This window comes from Gadus morhua, chromosome 4 (genome assembly GCF_902167405.1).
Source record: "Gadus morhua chromosome 4, gadMor3.0, whole genome shotgun sequence".
NCBI lineage: Eukaryota > Metazoa > Chordata > Actinopteri > Gadiformes > Gadidae > Gadus > Gadus morhua.
The window spans coordinates 2,329,910-2,346,712 of record NC_044051.1 but is presented as its reverse complement, the minus strand read 5'-3'; the positions used below and the strand labels follow the sequence as shown (position 1 = coordinate 2,346,712).

At 46.5% G+C, this 16,803-nt stretch overlaps 1 protein-coding gene across 1 annotated transcript; it reads right to left on the bottom strand.

Annotated features, from left to right (window-relative positions):
- Positions 1-419: 419 nt before the first annotated feature.
- LOC115541465 (twinfilin-1) lies at positions 420-16,585 on the bottom strand. Its single transcript, XM_030353210.1, has 9 exons — positions 16,418-16,585; positions 15,376-15,453; positions 13,308-13,486; positions 10,253-10,348; positions 9,877-9,981; positions 6,598-6,723; positions 5,054-5,204; positions 3,391-3,512; positions 420-2,407 (listed from the first exon to the last, which is right to left on the bottom strand). The coding sequence occupies exons 1-9, from the start codon at positions 16,578-16,580 to the stop codon at positions 2,240-2,242; spliced, it is 1,188 nt and encodes a 395-aa protein (XP_030209070.1). The 5' UTR covers positions 16,581-16,585; the 3' UTR covers positions 420-2,239.
- Positions 16,586-16,803: the final 218 nt, after the last annotated feature.

The window sequence follows — 16,803 nt, the reverse complement described above, 5'->3', positions numbered from 1 at the left end:
CACCAAAATACCAAAATACAAGGACTGCGATCCTGAAACTGCAGCCTCTCACATTGCAGTAAAAGAGTACTGGCCAACAGGGGCAACTATTTCTAAACATGGCGCATTGCCCATGGCGTTATTCTTTAATAGGTCCATGGTTATAACACAGTGCCACGACATTTTCACGTTCCCTATCGTGCACTTGTTTCTCCCTCACAATGTGGACATTGTTCCTCGTGTTGACACTAAACACCCAACACTGAGATAGCAGAACTGTGTAATCTAGATAAATTATCTCCATCCAATACCAAACTGGAATGTTATCAATCAAAATTGTTCCTATATAGAAGTTAAAATATGTGTCAACGTTTTTGACAAACACACATACACATGAGTTTTTGTTCATCTGGTATCAACAAACACACAACACAAAGAAATCCTGCAAATGAAGAGTCTTTATTCTGGGAGAGAGACTTTTGCATAAATATACTTCCACACCTCGTTCATTCCCAATCTCCATTTACATGTTTTGACACAAAAAATATGTCACACAACAAGTTAGAGCAAGTGTTATCACGAAGCACATATAAATAAAGAAAATAAGGGGTTCGGCCGTCTAACTTACAAGGCCCCGACATTTAGTCGTAAGAGATTCACCGTACATTTTGTTTACAATATCTAAGCACATAATACACAAGTCTTGGCTCCTAACGAACAATGCAGACAATGCGCTGTTGCAATCATATTTTGCTCACATTTTACATGCTTAGGTATCGTATGTTTGGAGTTTGATAAAATAACAGTAGTCATAATCGTCGTTCGATTAGGACAGCCAAAAACCTTACCTAAAAAATCATACTTTCGTAATATTGAATGTGATATTGGACCAAACGTAGATGGAAAGACACTGTTTGTTTCTTCAGGATTTTATCGGATTACACAAAGAGATAAAAAGAACAGTGAGTTGTTTTAAAACAATTAAAACACTTAATAATGGATAGCAAGCAATAACTTATTCCAGGCTGATTGGCTGTTGCCTTATCGGAACATTTGGGCGGAGGTTCTGAAAGTCACTGCGGCTCTGATAAGCCACTGTCCTGAATTACTAAAGGGGTTCATGTTAATGTGACCAGGTTTCACGTTGTACCACATATAAGAATCAAAGTCTTTATATATGCTACCATAAACTAGAATGGAAAAGTTCTGTATAATATCTGCCCTTTTGGGCCATGTCCTAACTAACGTACAGTTGAAAGTATTCACATTCTCCTCCGTTTTGGCCTTGCTTCCATCAAACTGATGTTCAAGCACACTCTTCCAGGTGGATAAAGGTTACAACGATGGTCTCTTATGGCTGTGTGGACGGGCGAGGAGTAAATCTGTCGTGATCCAGAGCCAGCTAAACTGGTCTGCGCATGGCAGTATGTGGATGTGTTTAAAGGTTGGACGGACCGCGCCTGGAAAAAGATTGGATAAAACCTCTAGTAAGTGGCAAATAACATTTGGACCAATGTTTTGACACATGTATCCAGCGTAGAGAGCACATGGCCTTGAAGGAAGTGATGGCTCCTTGTTTACTTTCCTTACAGTACATTATTTTCTATTGCGACGAGAGTAAATCAGGAGGATGGCTACACTGGCGAGCTACGAGTTGTAAGTTCACAGGTTGGCTTCTGCGTGCGTCGTGTGTTAGTATGGCTTTGGCTGTTGGTGTGGGTGGACTGCATAGTTCAGGTTCACTACCTCGGATTCTACGGTGGGTGTTGCAGCGGGGCTATAGGCTAGACCACGTTTGTGAGCGCCATGAACGAAGTGGACGTTTTCACTCAAGCATCTATGGAGAGAACAAAGAGGGAAATCACAGCTTCGCTTACGGCGTACGGAGAGCGCTGTACGTTTAAAACAAGGACGCTATGGATAAACTTTAAAACAAGTCGATCCCTTTTTGTTTGAGATTCCTAAATATAAAACAATGACTCAAACAAATTACTTTAATTTACCATAAAAAAAAAAAACGATTTTTGACGACACCATAATTATATATTTTTTACAGTATATCATGTATTTTGATTTTTAAACTCAAGGTGGCAGCAAAGTCACAAAAAAATCTAGGGTGTAGTTGCTCTTTAAAAATAAAAAAATAAAAGAATAAAAGGGAGATCATCACAAACGTAAACGTAGGTTCCCCGTGGAGCGGATCGGGTGGTAGTCCCAGGAAGTAGAATCGGGCAGTACCATTGGACGCTTGGTCGTCCAATCAGTCGTCCTGGTCCCTGTGTCCGGGCGGGCGCGTGATGCGGCGGCCCCCCTTCTTGCCCGAGGGGCCGTGGGGTTTGGCGAAGGTCTGCTGGTGGGCATGCTGCCTCGGGTGCACCTCCTCGTACAGGTACTCGGCGCTCAGGTCGTCCCCGTTGTCGATTTCCATCTGCGGAACGGGTGAAGGCGAAGTGGGAACTTAGTTATAGAAGTTGTAATAATTAGGGGCTTTTAACAATTAATGGTAAACTTTTTTTAGGGGAGGGATATTTCTTACTGTTACTGACTGGAGATCAGTAAGATTTGTGTTTATTTAAATACGAACGTGTAAAATCTCATACTAAATCTCTTACCAAAATGTCTGATTTCAGAATGTGTAGCAAAACGGTAGCATCTAAGGGAAAGAAATGTATTGATTGATCGATGCGTTATACTTTGTGTTATTCCGTTCTACGGTTCAAAGCCTCATGGTATTCAGCCGTAGGTTTTGAAAGGGAAACGGTGGAACCAGGGCGTCCTGACATAGTTACGGCACTATTGATTTACCAGTGGAAGAGCTTACTGAAGGGCAATGGAACCATTATCCCTTAATGCCGTCGCCATAACGCTGTGAACCGGCTGGTTTGGATGTGTGTGTTTGAAAAAAATAAAGAAGCAAGACAGAGAGTGAGAGAATGAGAGAGCGAGAGCGAGAGCGAGAGCGAGAGAGAGAGAGAGAGAGCGAGAGCGAGAGCGAGAGCGAGAGCGAGAGGGCGAGAGAGAGAGAGAGAGAGAGAGCGAGAGAGAGAGAGAGAGCGAGAGCGAGAGGGAGAGGGAGAGGGAGAGGGAGAGTGAGAGAGAGAGAGAGAGAGAGAGAGAGAGAGAGAGAGAGAGAGAGAGAGAGAGCGAGAGCGAGAGCGAGAGCGAGAGCGAGAGGGAGAGGGAGAGTGAGAGAGAGAGAGAGAGAGAGAGAGTGTGTGCTCAATCTCACTTGAAGTTCTGCTAATAGGACAATGTGGGCTGCGTTCTCGAGAGGATTCATATTTTCAAGTGTGTGTTTGTGTGTGTGTGTGTGTGTGTGTGTGTGTGTGTGTGTGTGTGTGTGTGTGTGTGTGTGTGTGTGTGTGTGTGTGTGTGTGTGTGTGTGTGTGAGTGTCTGTCTGTCTGTCTGACCTTTTTGGCTATGTGGATCTGCAGATTGTTCTCAACCATTTCCAGTAGATTATTCTTGCAGCTGGAGTACAGCATCCTATCTCTGATGCTGCACTTGTACCCTGGCATGGAGTAGATGAATACTGCAACACACACACACACACACACACACACACACACACACACACACACACACACACACACACACACACACACACACACACACACACACACACACACACACACACGTCAATAACTAAAGTGATCCTGACAGTTTTCTTTGTGAGGGCGATATCAGTTGATCAAACATGGCTTTAAAGAAGATCAAACCCCACTTTCACAGCGGGCTGGAACACGACACAAACCACAGCCCTACATCGTGCTTCAACAGGATTACTCTCGACGTCATTCACGTACTCAAAATGAACAATCGTTTTTTAACAAACCAGGATTATTTCTATTGAGTCTATGTAGTATATGTATTACTGAGGGATCAGACTGAATGGGAGGCATTTGATGTATTGTACGGCCTCATGTACATACAGCCTGCAGACATCGAGGTAGCAGCCCTGTGCTGTCCCACCCCTTGTCTGTTCTTCTACTGCTTTGGAAGACTACTGGTCTTCCATTGCCCCGGCCGTATATAGGTCTGTCTTTTTGAGGGCAATCGATTTTAGTTTCTCCATTTATTCGAGTCATTTAAAATCTTGATGGTTAGTAAGATCGTGCAAGGCTGATTGTGCTAATCTGTGACAAGCATTAGTTGTTAGAAGATATAGTTGTGACATCAAATCCTTATTCACAAAAACAAAATAAATAAAAAGCCACACACCCCAGCTCGATCCCTCCGCTCAACTACCTCAGCTGGACGTCTGGAACCACCATCGCTAAGAGCTAGCAAAGGCCGTTCAGCAAAGTCACAACTTTTCTCGGTTTTGGGACCTCAGTGGTGGAACGAGCTCCCTGCCGCTCTCAGGACCGCAGAGTCGCTCACTATCTTCCGAAAAGGACTCAAGACTCACCTGTTCAGAGTCCACCTCGACTCTGCATAGCCACCTTTCCACTTCTGACCACAATTGTACACTGTATTGTATTGTAGTGTATTGTATTGTATTGTAGTACTTAACTGTGTAGCAACTGCAGTAGCTGCTATCATGTCTGTAATACGGGGAATTGATTAACCTAGCGATTGTGGTACTTGCACTTGGTTCTATGAACATCCTTTCTGTACCGACAGCGATATATTGATGCACTTCTTATGACAAATGTACTTATTCTAAGTCGCTTTGGATAAAAGCGTCTGCTAAATGCCCTAAACGTAAATGTAAATGTAAATGTAAATAAAGGTTATTACGGTTATTAACTTTAACCAACGATAAAAAATAAATACTTGTTCAGTTGAAAAGCGGTTGGCTCCTTCGGTGACGAAGGTGAGTCTGGAGGAGAACGCCCCGGACGACAGAGCTACATGCTAACAGTGGTGGCATGCTAACTTCGTGGCGGTGTTCGCCCTACCTGGAGACTCCAGGTAGCCCTGGGTCGTGTGTCTGGGCCCTACCTGGGGACTCCAGGTAGCCTGGGTCGTGTGTTTCGGCCCTACCTGGGGACTCCAGGTAGCCTGGGTCGTGTGTGTGGGCCCTACCTGGGGACTCCAGGTAGCCTGGGTCGTGTGTGTGGGCCCTACCTGGGGACTCCAGGTAGCTCCCGTCGTGGTTGTGCCGGTACAGGAAGAAGTGGTAGCGCGCGGCCTCCTTGGGGATCCGACTGGGCAGGTCCTTCAGCTCCGTGGGCGCCGTGCTGGACAGCTTGATGGACTCGTTCCGGAAGTCGATCTCCTGTTGGGGGGGAAGACGCCGTTCGTAATCAGATCACTTTTCTGTTGTTTTTTGTAATTAAAAAGAATTGCTCATGTGTAATAGCCTGGCTGTTTTATCCTTTTTCTTTATGATTATGTTCATGCTGTCAATGCGTGTTTCTATTTATGTATTTGTATTTTCTGTCAGGTCAGACTCTCAGAGCCTGCAGTCATTTGCATGGGAGTTTCCTCAACCAGATCGTTTGTATTGAAAATTAACTACATCGCACCTCTGTGCCTTTTATGGATTATTTTAAATCCAGTTGTTAAATGCATATTATGCACTCTTTGAAATACTGTTTTATTTTATTGTACGACATGTTTTTATGTGATGCACATTGAGCCTGCCTTGAGCATGAAAAATACTACATGAATAAAGTTGACTTGATTTGACTCTTATCTTAAACGTGAAATAATCCAGTGATCTCATGTGATTTAAAGAGACACTATCATTGTCAAATTGATTGAGACTTATTCTACTCTCTAATTATAATCAGACATTTTCCATCAGTGAACCTCTTACTGTTTAAGAAATCTAATACCCACAATTATATTATGATGATTATATTCAAACTGACATATTTAATGCATTCAACCCTAAGCCCCGCCCCCTTGCCCTCCTGTCCAATGGGCCACGAGGAGCGCCTGGGCTATATTTAGGCTCCATACGTCTGGCTCTCTGTCTGGAGGCCTCCTCTGAAGTGTGGACATAAACTGTGTGGCTGCACAGCCAGACCCTGAGGAGCTTTATAGAGTACAGCCTCCACTAAACCACATGAAAGGAGCCGGGCTCCCTCCGAAGACAGGGAGCATTCTCTACGTGCTACTTACCAGCACCGCAATGTGTCCACACTACATGATGGCTAGGATGAGGCCACGATAGACCTTTTGAAACGGTTTACGCAGGAACATTGAAATGATAATTTCTAAGTAAAATATATATCGGATTTAAAGTGGTTGATTCAGCAAAAATATGGGTAAAACTAAAACATAACAACAGCATTGAATGAATCATTAACGCTTAACTAATCCTATTAATATACTATGAAGTATAAATTAGGCATTGGATCGAAAAGGAGGCATGTGAAATTTGTAATTAATGTTAATCGTTTTTTTTAATGACACTGATTTTCAATTAAAACCAAAAGCTCAGCGAAGGGCTTATAAAACATTCACACGAGAGGAAACCTCCACAAAAGTCTCTAGGGTGGAGTCCCCTCTTCAAACGTCCTCCTGTATACAAACCTCTGGATGGACCCTCCCACGTGTACGGGCACAGAATGGCCGCCTTTTATAAACAGGCCCCATTTTAAACGTGTGGTCTGTGGTGGCGGGGGCGTGGCCTAGGGTTGCGTGGGCGGGGCCTAACTCACCAGCTGTACGTAGGTGAGCTTCTTCATGGCGAACTGCCTCATGGCCTGGAGGGCGTCGGCCTGCAGGGGCAGGGCCACGCCCGTCAGGGTGGACTTCTTGGTGTCCATTCCCGTGTCGCTCTGCACCTGGGAGGGGGAACGACAAGGAGCGAGGACGATGAAGGTGGACCAGCGGAGAGATCTGGGGGTCGGGGCGGGTTGTAGGGGGTGATCTGGGGGTCAGAGCGGGTTGAAGGGGGGGCGTCGGGTGCTTTTGGGTTGGATTCCCGTATGTCCGCAGTCCGTCTGCACTGTAGGACGGCCTAGTGAATGATGCCCTAATCGCAATGCTCTCTAATGTCTGAATTCATGAGATGTATTCATCTGGTAATAGCGTCTGCTGGCTGTGGGAGAGAACAGGAGGGCGAGGGAGAGGGAGAGGGAGAGGGAGAGAGAGAGAGAGAGAGCGAGAGAGAGAGAGAGAGAGAGAGAGAGAGAGAGAGAGAGAGAGAGAGAGAGAGAGAGAGAGACGGGAAGAGATTTGGAGAGCGATAAGAGAGGGGTGGGAGAGAGAAAATATGGGGGGGGGGAGCGAGAGAGAGAGCGAGAGAAAAGAGGGGGGCGAGAACGACAGAGCGAGAGAGAGAGAGAGAGAGAGAGAACAGATGGGGGAGAGAGAGAGAGAGAGAGAGAGAGAGAGAGACAGAGAGAGGATACACTGGTTCGTGTATGCCATGGAGAATTGAGGAAGTGCCCATTTGCATGGCTGTGAGAGGTTTGCATAATAGTCCAGCTGTCTTTATGACAGCGAGGTAGTAAGGACAGCATGTTACAACTCGATATACTTTTATTCTGTCTCTTGAAGCGGACAGCGGGGTCCACACGCGATCACTGATTTATTCAAAGGGTAATCAAACACCGAACGCAAATCAACCAGCCGCGCAAACAACCTCTATTCTGATTTGGTCAAATCTACTACGAGCTATCATGTCACCATAATGTTTTTATGAGATTATGAGCCACTTATTCAAACCAAATTGACAATAAAACAATTCAACCTATCAAACTAAAACCGTGGCACTGTCGTCACTGCAGTTTGTCTTCGCCGCTAGTTTACCTTAAAACTGCCATTTAAAGTCTCCCGTCACTTCTTAATATAACTCCACATTACTGCAGCACAGACGGCTTACGTAACCAGGCACACGGCGCTGTGTGAAGGAACACTGAGAGGCCTTCTGGCCAACTCGCCGCTCAGGACGGCTCTGTTGACAGTAACAGCATTTCTTCCCCATGTTTGGTGGAAGTACATGTCTGAGTTATCTGGCTCTAAGCTCCTGTTTGTGGACTCTGGGCTCCACACTGCAGGGCTGATAGGGTGGAGTGGTGTTATCTTAATCAGGACGGGGGAATGTGTTTGAGTTTGTTTATTTTGAGCTGAAGAAGATCGGGAGCTTGTAATACTACTTGGATCAGTTTTAAGATTCGAGATGTTTATTGTCAATATAGATTAAAAAAATAGGAGATATATTATAAAATATATATATTACTTAAAGTATTTGTATGTGTCGCAGCAGAGTGTAATTCTTACACAATGCAGCGTAGACACCACGGTACAGAATAGTAAATAAGAATTACATGAATGTCAAGCATGAGTCGTGATAGTTAGTTCTTCAAATGAATGTCACGGTGACATTCATTTGAAAAGAAAGAACATCTGCAAAAAGGTTCCCTTATTATTCATCCAATTAAAGCAAAGGGCAATTACAAAAGACTTCTTAATAATGAAGTGATGTTTTGTATTTTTTTCCTCCATAAATGACCGAATCAATAAAAGCGTTCAATCCATTAACGTCCACTCAATCCACTGTACTCCCAAACATGTCGATGAGGACCACGGTATGGATTAGCTCCATCCCAGCTGTTTGTTACCATGACAACATGCACCATCAGCACCAGAGCAGTTGGATGGCACCAGACGAACGTCCGGCACATCATGGCTACAGCGGCGCCCAGAATGGATTAGTAGATATGTATGATACATGGTGGGGGGGAGGGGGAGTCGGGGGGTTCATGTGTTCCTCCACCAATCCAACTTAACACGTTACAGAGAGAGAGAGAGAGAGAGAGAGAGAGAGAGAGAGAGAGAGAGAGAGAGAGAGAGAGAGAGAGAGAGAGAGAGAGAGGGAGGGAGAGAGAGAGAGAGAGAGAGAGAGAGAGAGAGAGAGAGAGAGCGAGAGAGAGAGAGACAGAGAGAGACAGACAGACAGACAGACAGACAGACAGACAGACAGACAGACAGACAGACAGACAGACAGACAGACAGACAGACAGACAGACAGACAGACAGACAGAGAGAGAGAGAGAGAGAGAGAGAGAGAGAGAATGATTCATTGGTGCTTGATGGGAGAGTGGTAGTAAATAACCAAAAGCCTCTTTGGTTATGCCCAGCATGCAGATTAGTGTAGACTTATCAGCCCCTCAAAGAGCTGGGTGGATGGGTTAATGTAGGGCGGAGGGGACGGGGTGAGGGGACAGGGGGGGGCAGGACTAATGGATGGCTTGGCAAAATGTGCCAACATCCTTATTTTGTTGTTGTTGGGAGAGTCCACCTTGCAGGTTTAAAAGAGATTCCCAGGCGTGTAAACATAGAGGTCGCTGCGTGTGAAATAGCACGTAGCTTCAAAGGACCAGGAGCTACGCTAGTTTGCGTCACACAGCTGCCCGGTCGGTAACCGTGGATACAACATGGTTACTGGCTGTGCATTGTCCTTGGAGTTCAGAAAACTGGGAGGGGCTCTATCTCACACATTGTGACTTTAATGCGGTGTCGGTCAGGCCTCAAACAACAACCCTATGTGCGTGCACGGATCAGTGCTCAGTGTTCAACCTGTATTGACACTCCGAGTCCTCTGTAGCATTGGCCAAGTACCATATAGGGTGACACCCATTGTGATAGTGAGAGACACAATGTATATGCATGATATAGATGGATGATAGACACTCATATACCGTGAGAGAGAGAGCGAGAGCGAGAGACAGAGACAGAGACAGAGACAGAGACAGAGACAGAGACAGAGACAGAGACAGAGAGAGAGACGGAGACGGAGACGGAGAAGGAGACGGAGACAGAGAGAGAGAGAGAGAGAGAGACAGAGACAGAGACAGAGAGAGAGAGAGAGAGAGAGAGAGAGAGGTAGAGACACACGGAGAGAGAGAGACAGAGACAGAGACAGACAGACAGACCGAGAGACAGACAGACAGCACATCACCCGTGGACGTCAGGCGTTCTTCCGTCCGTACCTCATCCAGTTTGATCTGCCTCAGCTCCTTCTCGGCGGCGGTCAGCGGCAGCGGGGCCTTCAGGGACTCCAGGTACTTGTGGTACCCGCTGAGAGACACCTCGTCCTGGGGAGGGAGAGGACGGCGGGGGGGGGGGCTGGAGGTCACTCTTAACTGATTGCAATGAGGGTTGAGTGGGTTTCCATTCGCTAATTGAATCACGCCACGCCACTGCCCCGATAATCTGGTTACAGCGAGGCCAGCGTTGGCTCCCGGTGTTTGTACTCAACACACACACACACACACACAAACACACACACACACACACACACGCACACACACACACGAATATGAACCGTAGCATGTTCATGTTCCCGTTCCCGATCTTCAAACTCACGAGGGCCGTGCCGAAGATCTCCTCCTTGATGTGAGCACCGCCAAACTCCTTCTTCACCGTGGCTCGCGTCGCGGCGTAGAGCATCTTCTGACGCACCTAGAGGACACCAACGCAGGGTTAACAATAATAATAATAATGATACCTTTATTTTAGATAGCGCCTTTCTCACACTCAAGGTCGCTTTACAGTGTCGTAAGCACGCACAGAACAAGACAGCACAACACCACTAATAAAGATTGAATAAAAATAATTAATTTGGTAATGATTCTCTCTCTCTCTCTCTCTCTCTCTCTCTCTCTCTCTCTCTCTCTCTCTCTCTCTCTCTCTCTCTCTCTCTCTCAGATGGTTTATTAGGATTTACTGATGGTTATTAAAGGTGACATATCATACCACCAGCTGTGAGTGTGATTAGCCGTTACAAGCAGTTTTGAAAATCAACATCTTCTGACATCACAAGTGGGGGTGTCAACCTAACAGGCAGAGGTGTTCCCACGTGTGTGTATGTGTGTGTGCGTGTGTTTGTGTGTGTGTGGAGTGGGGTTTGTGTGTGTGTGTGTTTGTCATACATAACTAATGGGAAACATTCGGTTCACACTGAAAGCATTTCAGCAAGTCGTTTAAAGTGAAGCCACGTTTGCTTCTTTTGTTGCATCACGGTAGCCATAACAAACAACTGCTTTTTGTTTGTTGAAGAGGAGAATGTTGTGCAATGCAGGGCCCTGTACCACGAAGCTCGCTTAGAGGGTTAGCGAGGTATGTTGAGCTCCAAGCCTGGGTTAGTTGTACCACGAAAGTCGATCTCTTTTAGCGTCGCTGTATCACCATGGTGACTTATGCTCGCAACCAAACCTGGTCGGGAGCAGTTTTTCGGCTTAGTCTAGCCGGAGATCGGCTACTTAAATCAGCGTGCGCAGCTTCCTAGCCCCTCCTCTGACAATGGCGTCACCATTTGTGGGTGTTCCCGTGGACCCCGGCGCACTTCTCGTACAGGCGTCTCTCCGGAGACAGAGGGTTTTACGGGACAGAACCGATCCCTTGGCATTGTCTGAAGATATTCAGATTTCAGACTTTATTGTCATTGTGCAAACAACGAAATTGGGGTTCTTCATGAGAGATACAGATTCTCATCAGAGGGTGTTCGTTATTTGATCGTCCTTTTGGACCTTATGTAGACAATGATTACTGTTGCGCATTGTGTCTCCGTGACAGTGTGCTAGAGTGGAGGTAGCGCGTCAGTCTTGAATTTCTGCGTGGGGGGGTCGACTCCCAAGTGATGCAAATTTATGTGAAGCTTAAAAAGTCCTAATTCTCATGCATATGGAATACTTATTCACTAAAGCTTATGGAATTATATTTTTGTGCTTATTTCGAACTTGAACCCATATTTTCAAGGCCGTGCTGGCACCACATCTATGGGGGTAAAATGCATGATGATAGACCGGCGAAATTGAACCCCGGTCGCTGGCGTTCGGGTCTTATACCAATCCATTACGCTAGAGCCGCTACCTCTCGGCAGTCGAAAACATGTCATACATTTCTTAAATTGGGTGTATTTAAAGTGAATTCCCTAAACGATAGAATAAGGCAGGATGGACGTTGCTTATGCATTTTTAAATCATCATCATTCTATTGGATTAATGGCGAACAATTCTGCATTTGGCATAGTTATTTTACAGACAATATGCAGAATATTTTCACTTCTACGCATAAAGACTGCTTGATCTATCGTAAAGGTGAGAAAAATGAAGCAAAAAACGCCCCTTTCCCGTGAACGCGCACTGAACCTAAAGCGGAAAACCTGGTTCAACTAATTGAATCTAAAGTGAGCTTCGTGGTACCATTTAACTCTGATTGCGAGTTGCGGCTCTGTCGAGCCAGGTTTTCCCAAGAAAGCCTGGGTATGTTCAGCGAGCTTCGTGGTATAGGGCACAGGTCGTTATGTAGAAAGCGTTATTTTTTCGGCTTTGCCACGGACATAAATACACACAGACAGAAGGTTCCCCATTCGCTCTCTGCGAGACACTGTCCAGACAGTTTGCTTTCACGTTAGCACACCTCATGTATTCACAAGCTTGAACATGCTGTAATAACCGGATTAAAAAGGTTGCTGAATCATACCAAAACATGAACGTGTGCGTGCCTTCAACCCAGTACGGTCCCATGGTACAAACAGTACACACTGCAGGCAAGTTCTGTAGTGTGTTCTGAACTGGAGACACAGTTAACTGGTTGAACTGGGTTAACTGTACATACTACAGGCACAACCCAGTGCAAATGGCATGTTTTTTTTTAATCACCAGAACGTTAACATTGTCAGTGCAACACCAGCTACCCTCAGGGCCCTCTCTAGCTGACACAACCTGATCTCCTCCACCCTTGGCCTGAATTATCGCGGCGTTCAGTTTGCATCTTCCCCAAAAACGTGGCTGAGACAACCATTTGCATTCCGTGTGTGTTACATCGTTCTGCAATAAAAATAAAAGCCCAGTTTGGATCGGAAAAACACTGCCCAAAAACTGGGCTCTATTTTTACTACTGCTAGACTGCAGGAATGGTGGAAGCACTATAAAATTCCAGTAATTTAAGACTGTGGTTGCAAAAGAGCACACAAGGCCAAAACGCTTGGTTATCAGACCAGCCAAACATTGGATCCTCATAAACACGAGAGCGGATCATCCAAACATACTGAAACACAACACGAAGAGTTCAAGAGCCACGCAAAAGCCAGCACGACACAAAAAGGGGGGGGAAAAGTGACGTTAACAAGTCTGGACCGCAACGGAAAAAAAAGAGGAGGGCAGATCGAGAGGTGGACGGACCTCGAGTAAGGACGCTGGAACACTTTGGCTAACGCACGGGGGCTAAAGCCATGGCTCAACTAAATCCAGCAACAACATCATCCTCCATTACATAATCACAATAACTCCAATGACGAGCCCCCAAAGAAATTCCAAATGTCCGCCGGCCCCCCCTTGCCGGGCTTGCTCTGGTGTGAACAGCGTGTCGGAGAGTGTGTTGTGTTGCGTTGCGTTGTGTTGCGTTGTGTTGTACTCACAGGGGAGCCCTCCGGGGACCAGGCCAGGAACAGCCACTCGTAGCCCTGGGTGTTGGTGGTGTCCAGGCGGTAGAGCAGGTAGCATGGCATGCCCTCGTCCAGCAGGGGCAGCACGTAGGCGTCGTACTCCTGGTCGAACCGCTTACACACCAGCCGGGTCTCCCCCAACACCAGCTTTTCTGGAGGGTCACATGGTGGCACGCACACACACACACACGCACAGGGTTCAGACGAACAGAAGGGAAGAAACGCCGTTGGGAGGGGAGGTGTTTTGGTGGTAAATGGTAAATGGACTGCGTTTATTCAGCGCTTTGCTAACCAGTGGCCACTCAAAGCGCTTTACAACACTGCCTAACCTTCCCCTGTTCATGCACACGTTCACACACCGACGGCGGAGTCAACCACGCAGGGCGACAGCCGGCTCGTCAGGAGCAGTCAGGGTGAGGCGTCTCGCTCAGGGACACCTCGGCACTCAGCTAGGAGGAGCCGGGGATCGAACCGCTCTACCTCCTGAGCCACACGTCGCCCGAGGTGGGTGGTGTTGATGGAGGCAGGGGAAGGGGGTCAGGCTTGGGGAGTGGTGTTTGTGTTTCCCTCCTTTCTAGTCTTCGATGGATCTTGTTACGCACATTGAGGGGAAACCTGATATTGAACGGGGGATTGATACACTGAGCCAATCACAGATCAATGATTGCTTGGCCGGTTGCTACGGAAATCAGAGAGGGCCGCTGACCAGAGAAGACAGGGCTTCTTCCGAAGAAACCCTTTTGAAGCAAGTTCGGTCTTTATGCTCGCCGCTATTCTGGAGAGCACAAAAACTCTTGTGACGTTTGGCGAACACATGCAGCGTTTCGCCCGCTCTGTGTCATCGTGGGCGGAGCTAACGGTTAGAGAGAGGGAAAAGCCCTGGAGGGAGAGCAGCCGCGCAACCTGTCAATCATTGTCAGACACGCCCTTAAATACACACACTGTTTTCCTAGCGGCCTCAATCTAATCAGACAATAACAGCCTTCACCGCGTGGAACCGGTATCCGTCACAATGCACGCATTCAGACCCAGTTAGAGAGCGCCTAATGTGGAAAATGTATTATTGACCTGGAGTCTGTGCAGAGAGGTACCTGCCCACTCCATCAGCCTCTGGCCAGACGGACTCAGCAGTTAGCCACCATTAGGATGCATCTTTAAAGCTGTCTGTACCCGGCGTCGGCCATCCGGGACCAAGACCTTTGGACTACAACTGTTCCCGGTCGCTTCCTGTGGTTGGTTGGAGTGGATCTACAGGCCTCTCTCGGTCCCCCACCGCTGCTTCTGTATTTAAACATCTATGAAGGCTGCGACCCATTGCCAGAATCTGACTTTAAGGTGTCCCTACTTAACGTTTTGGGTGCGATGATGAAAAAAGCACATGAGCACGTTTTAACCAGGAAATGTTTGCAGACATGTTATTAATATTTAACTTTTTAATATTATTAATATGAAATTGTTAATATTTAACATACAGACCATTGTCCAAAGAAAGTCTCCTACATTGAGGCTTGTCAAAAGTCTGACAGGCAAGTGCAGTAGTTGTCAATACATGTCCAAATTGCCGAGTATCGTTGCTGTAGCCTTTCCCGGAAACATGGATCAACTTTCAACCAATTTCATGACACACCTAGCCTAGCCTTGAGGATTTCAGACACCTCACTCCTTGGCTCCTTCTGCATTTAATCCACAGCTATTCGAACCTCTGCTAGGAGAGACACGTCATCAACGAGGGATCAAGGCCTCTTCATCATGCGTATTGTCGACATTGGAGCTGGAACCAAGAGCCTCCACGTTTAGGAGTCGTGTGTCCCTTACCACAGGACTATCCATCCACAAGTGCTTTTCATCATCGCAGGATCCCAGCTTTATTACAAGGGTATAAGACTGGCCTCAGGCTCAGTCTTTCCAGTATATCAGTCCTATAGAAGGATCCAGAAACCATTGCTGAGATCGGTCAGGCCGGCCAGGCTATGGCTAGCTAGCGTCTAGCGATTGTTGCCGGTGTGTGTTGAGCGATGTGGACGTGAAAGGCATCGCTTACCCCCGGCGATCACCACCTTGATGAGTCGGTAGGAGCCATTCCGTGCCTTGCTGAAGACATCCAGCACCTCCTCTGTAGCTGGAAGGACAGACAGACGAACACTTCAACGTTAATATTTAATTCAGAAAGATTTTTTTTTTAAAAAGGCGAACACGCAAACCCCATCTTTTCTGAGTCTAACTAGTCTTATCACAAATATTAACTGACAGTCATGTGTTATTATCCTATTGTCCACTTTACAAAATGCAGATGAACGGTTACCCAACTAGTAAAATACTGCTCTTGGTCAAATATCCCCCTTCCCCCACCCCATACACACACACACACACACACACACACACACACACACACACACACACACACACACACACACACACACACACACCAACAGAAACACACACACACACACACACACACACACACACACACACACACACACACACACACACACACACACACACACGCACACACACTGACATACACACACCCCTGTCTCTCTGGATCGGTGAATCTCTGGCGCAAAATAGGTGACCCGAGCATAACAGACACGTTGTTACATAAACATTGATTTCACAGACGCATCAGCATCATCATCATGGTTGTCCTAAAAAATACGTAGGCTGCAATCGCTCCGCGGCCTAATACCATGAAATATGATGGGTACATAAACAGCGTGATGGATGATCGTGTCTAGGACAGACATCGCAACTTCAAGTGTTTTGACACACACACTGCGCGCAATAACTACGCGATGACCATATTCGTCCCGGACGCAGCGCGGATGCACTTGTCACGCATTGTTCCCCTCAATCTCATACGCGCCCTGGGAAGAATCAACCACATCGGTGGGCGAATAAAGACGTGTTGTAATTTTTTTGATATCGGATGGGACTAAAACCCAAAACAACAGGTTTCAGTACCACTGCTCAACTCGACATGACGTTCTTCGTGTTGTTGTCGGGGATACATTTTTTTTTTTTTCTGCAGACAGCATCATCCAAACATCTCCTCACATTTCCAAACAAATGAATCGGGGCTTTACCTTGAATGCCAGTTTGATGGGACATTTTCGTCGTGTGATCTCGCAGAGCCGCCGGAGAGAGGAGGGGGAAGACAGGAGCAGACGAACGAAGAGAAGACGGAACCGAACTACAGCAGATAGCCTTCCCCTGGCGTGACGTCACGCCGTGATTGAGACATTTCATTCACTGCGTTTTCTTTTTTTTTTTATCATCCGCTGCCTCCATCCAATGACAAAAATGTTGTTTTGGTCATGTGGGGTAGTATCTTTCCGTTTTATTGAGTTCAATAAATCGAGATTAACATAACTGTATGATTAATCTAATTATATTTAGAAAATGAGGCCATCGTTTTTATTTAGCCTCCAACACACAGATGAGCTGAGGTGCTCTATTAATAGAATAGAAT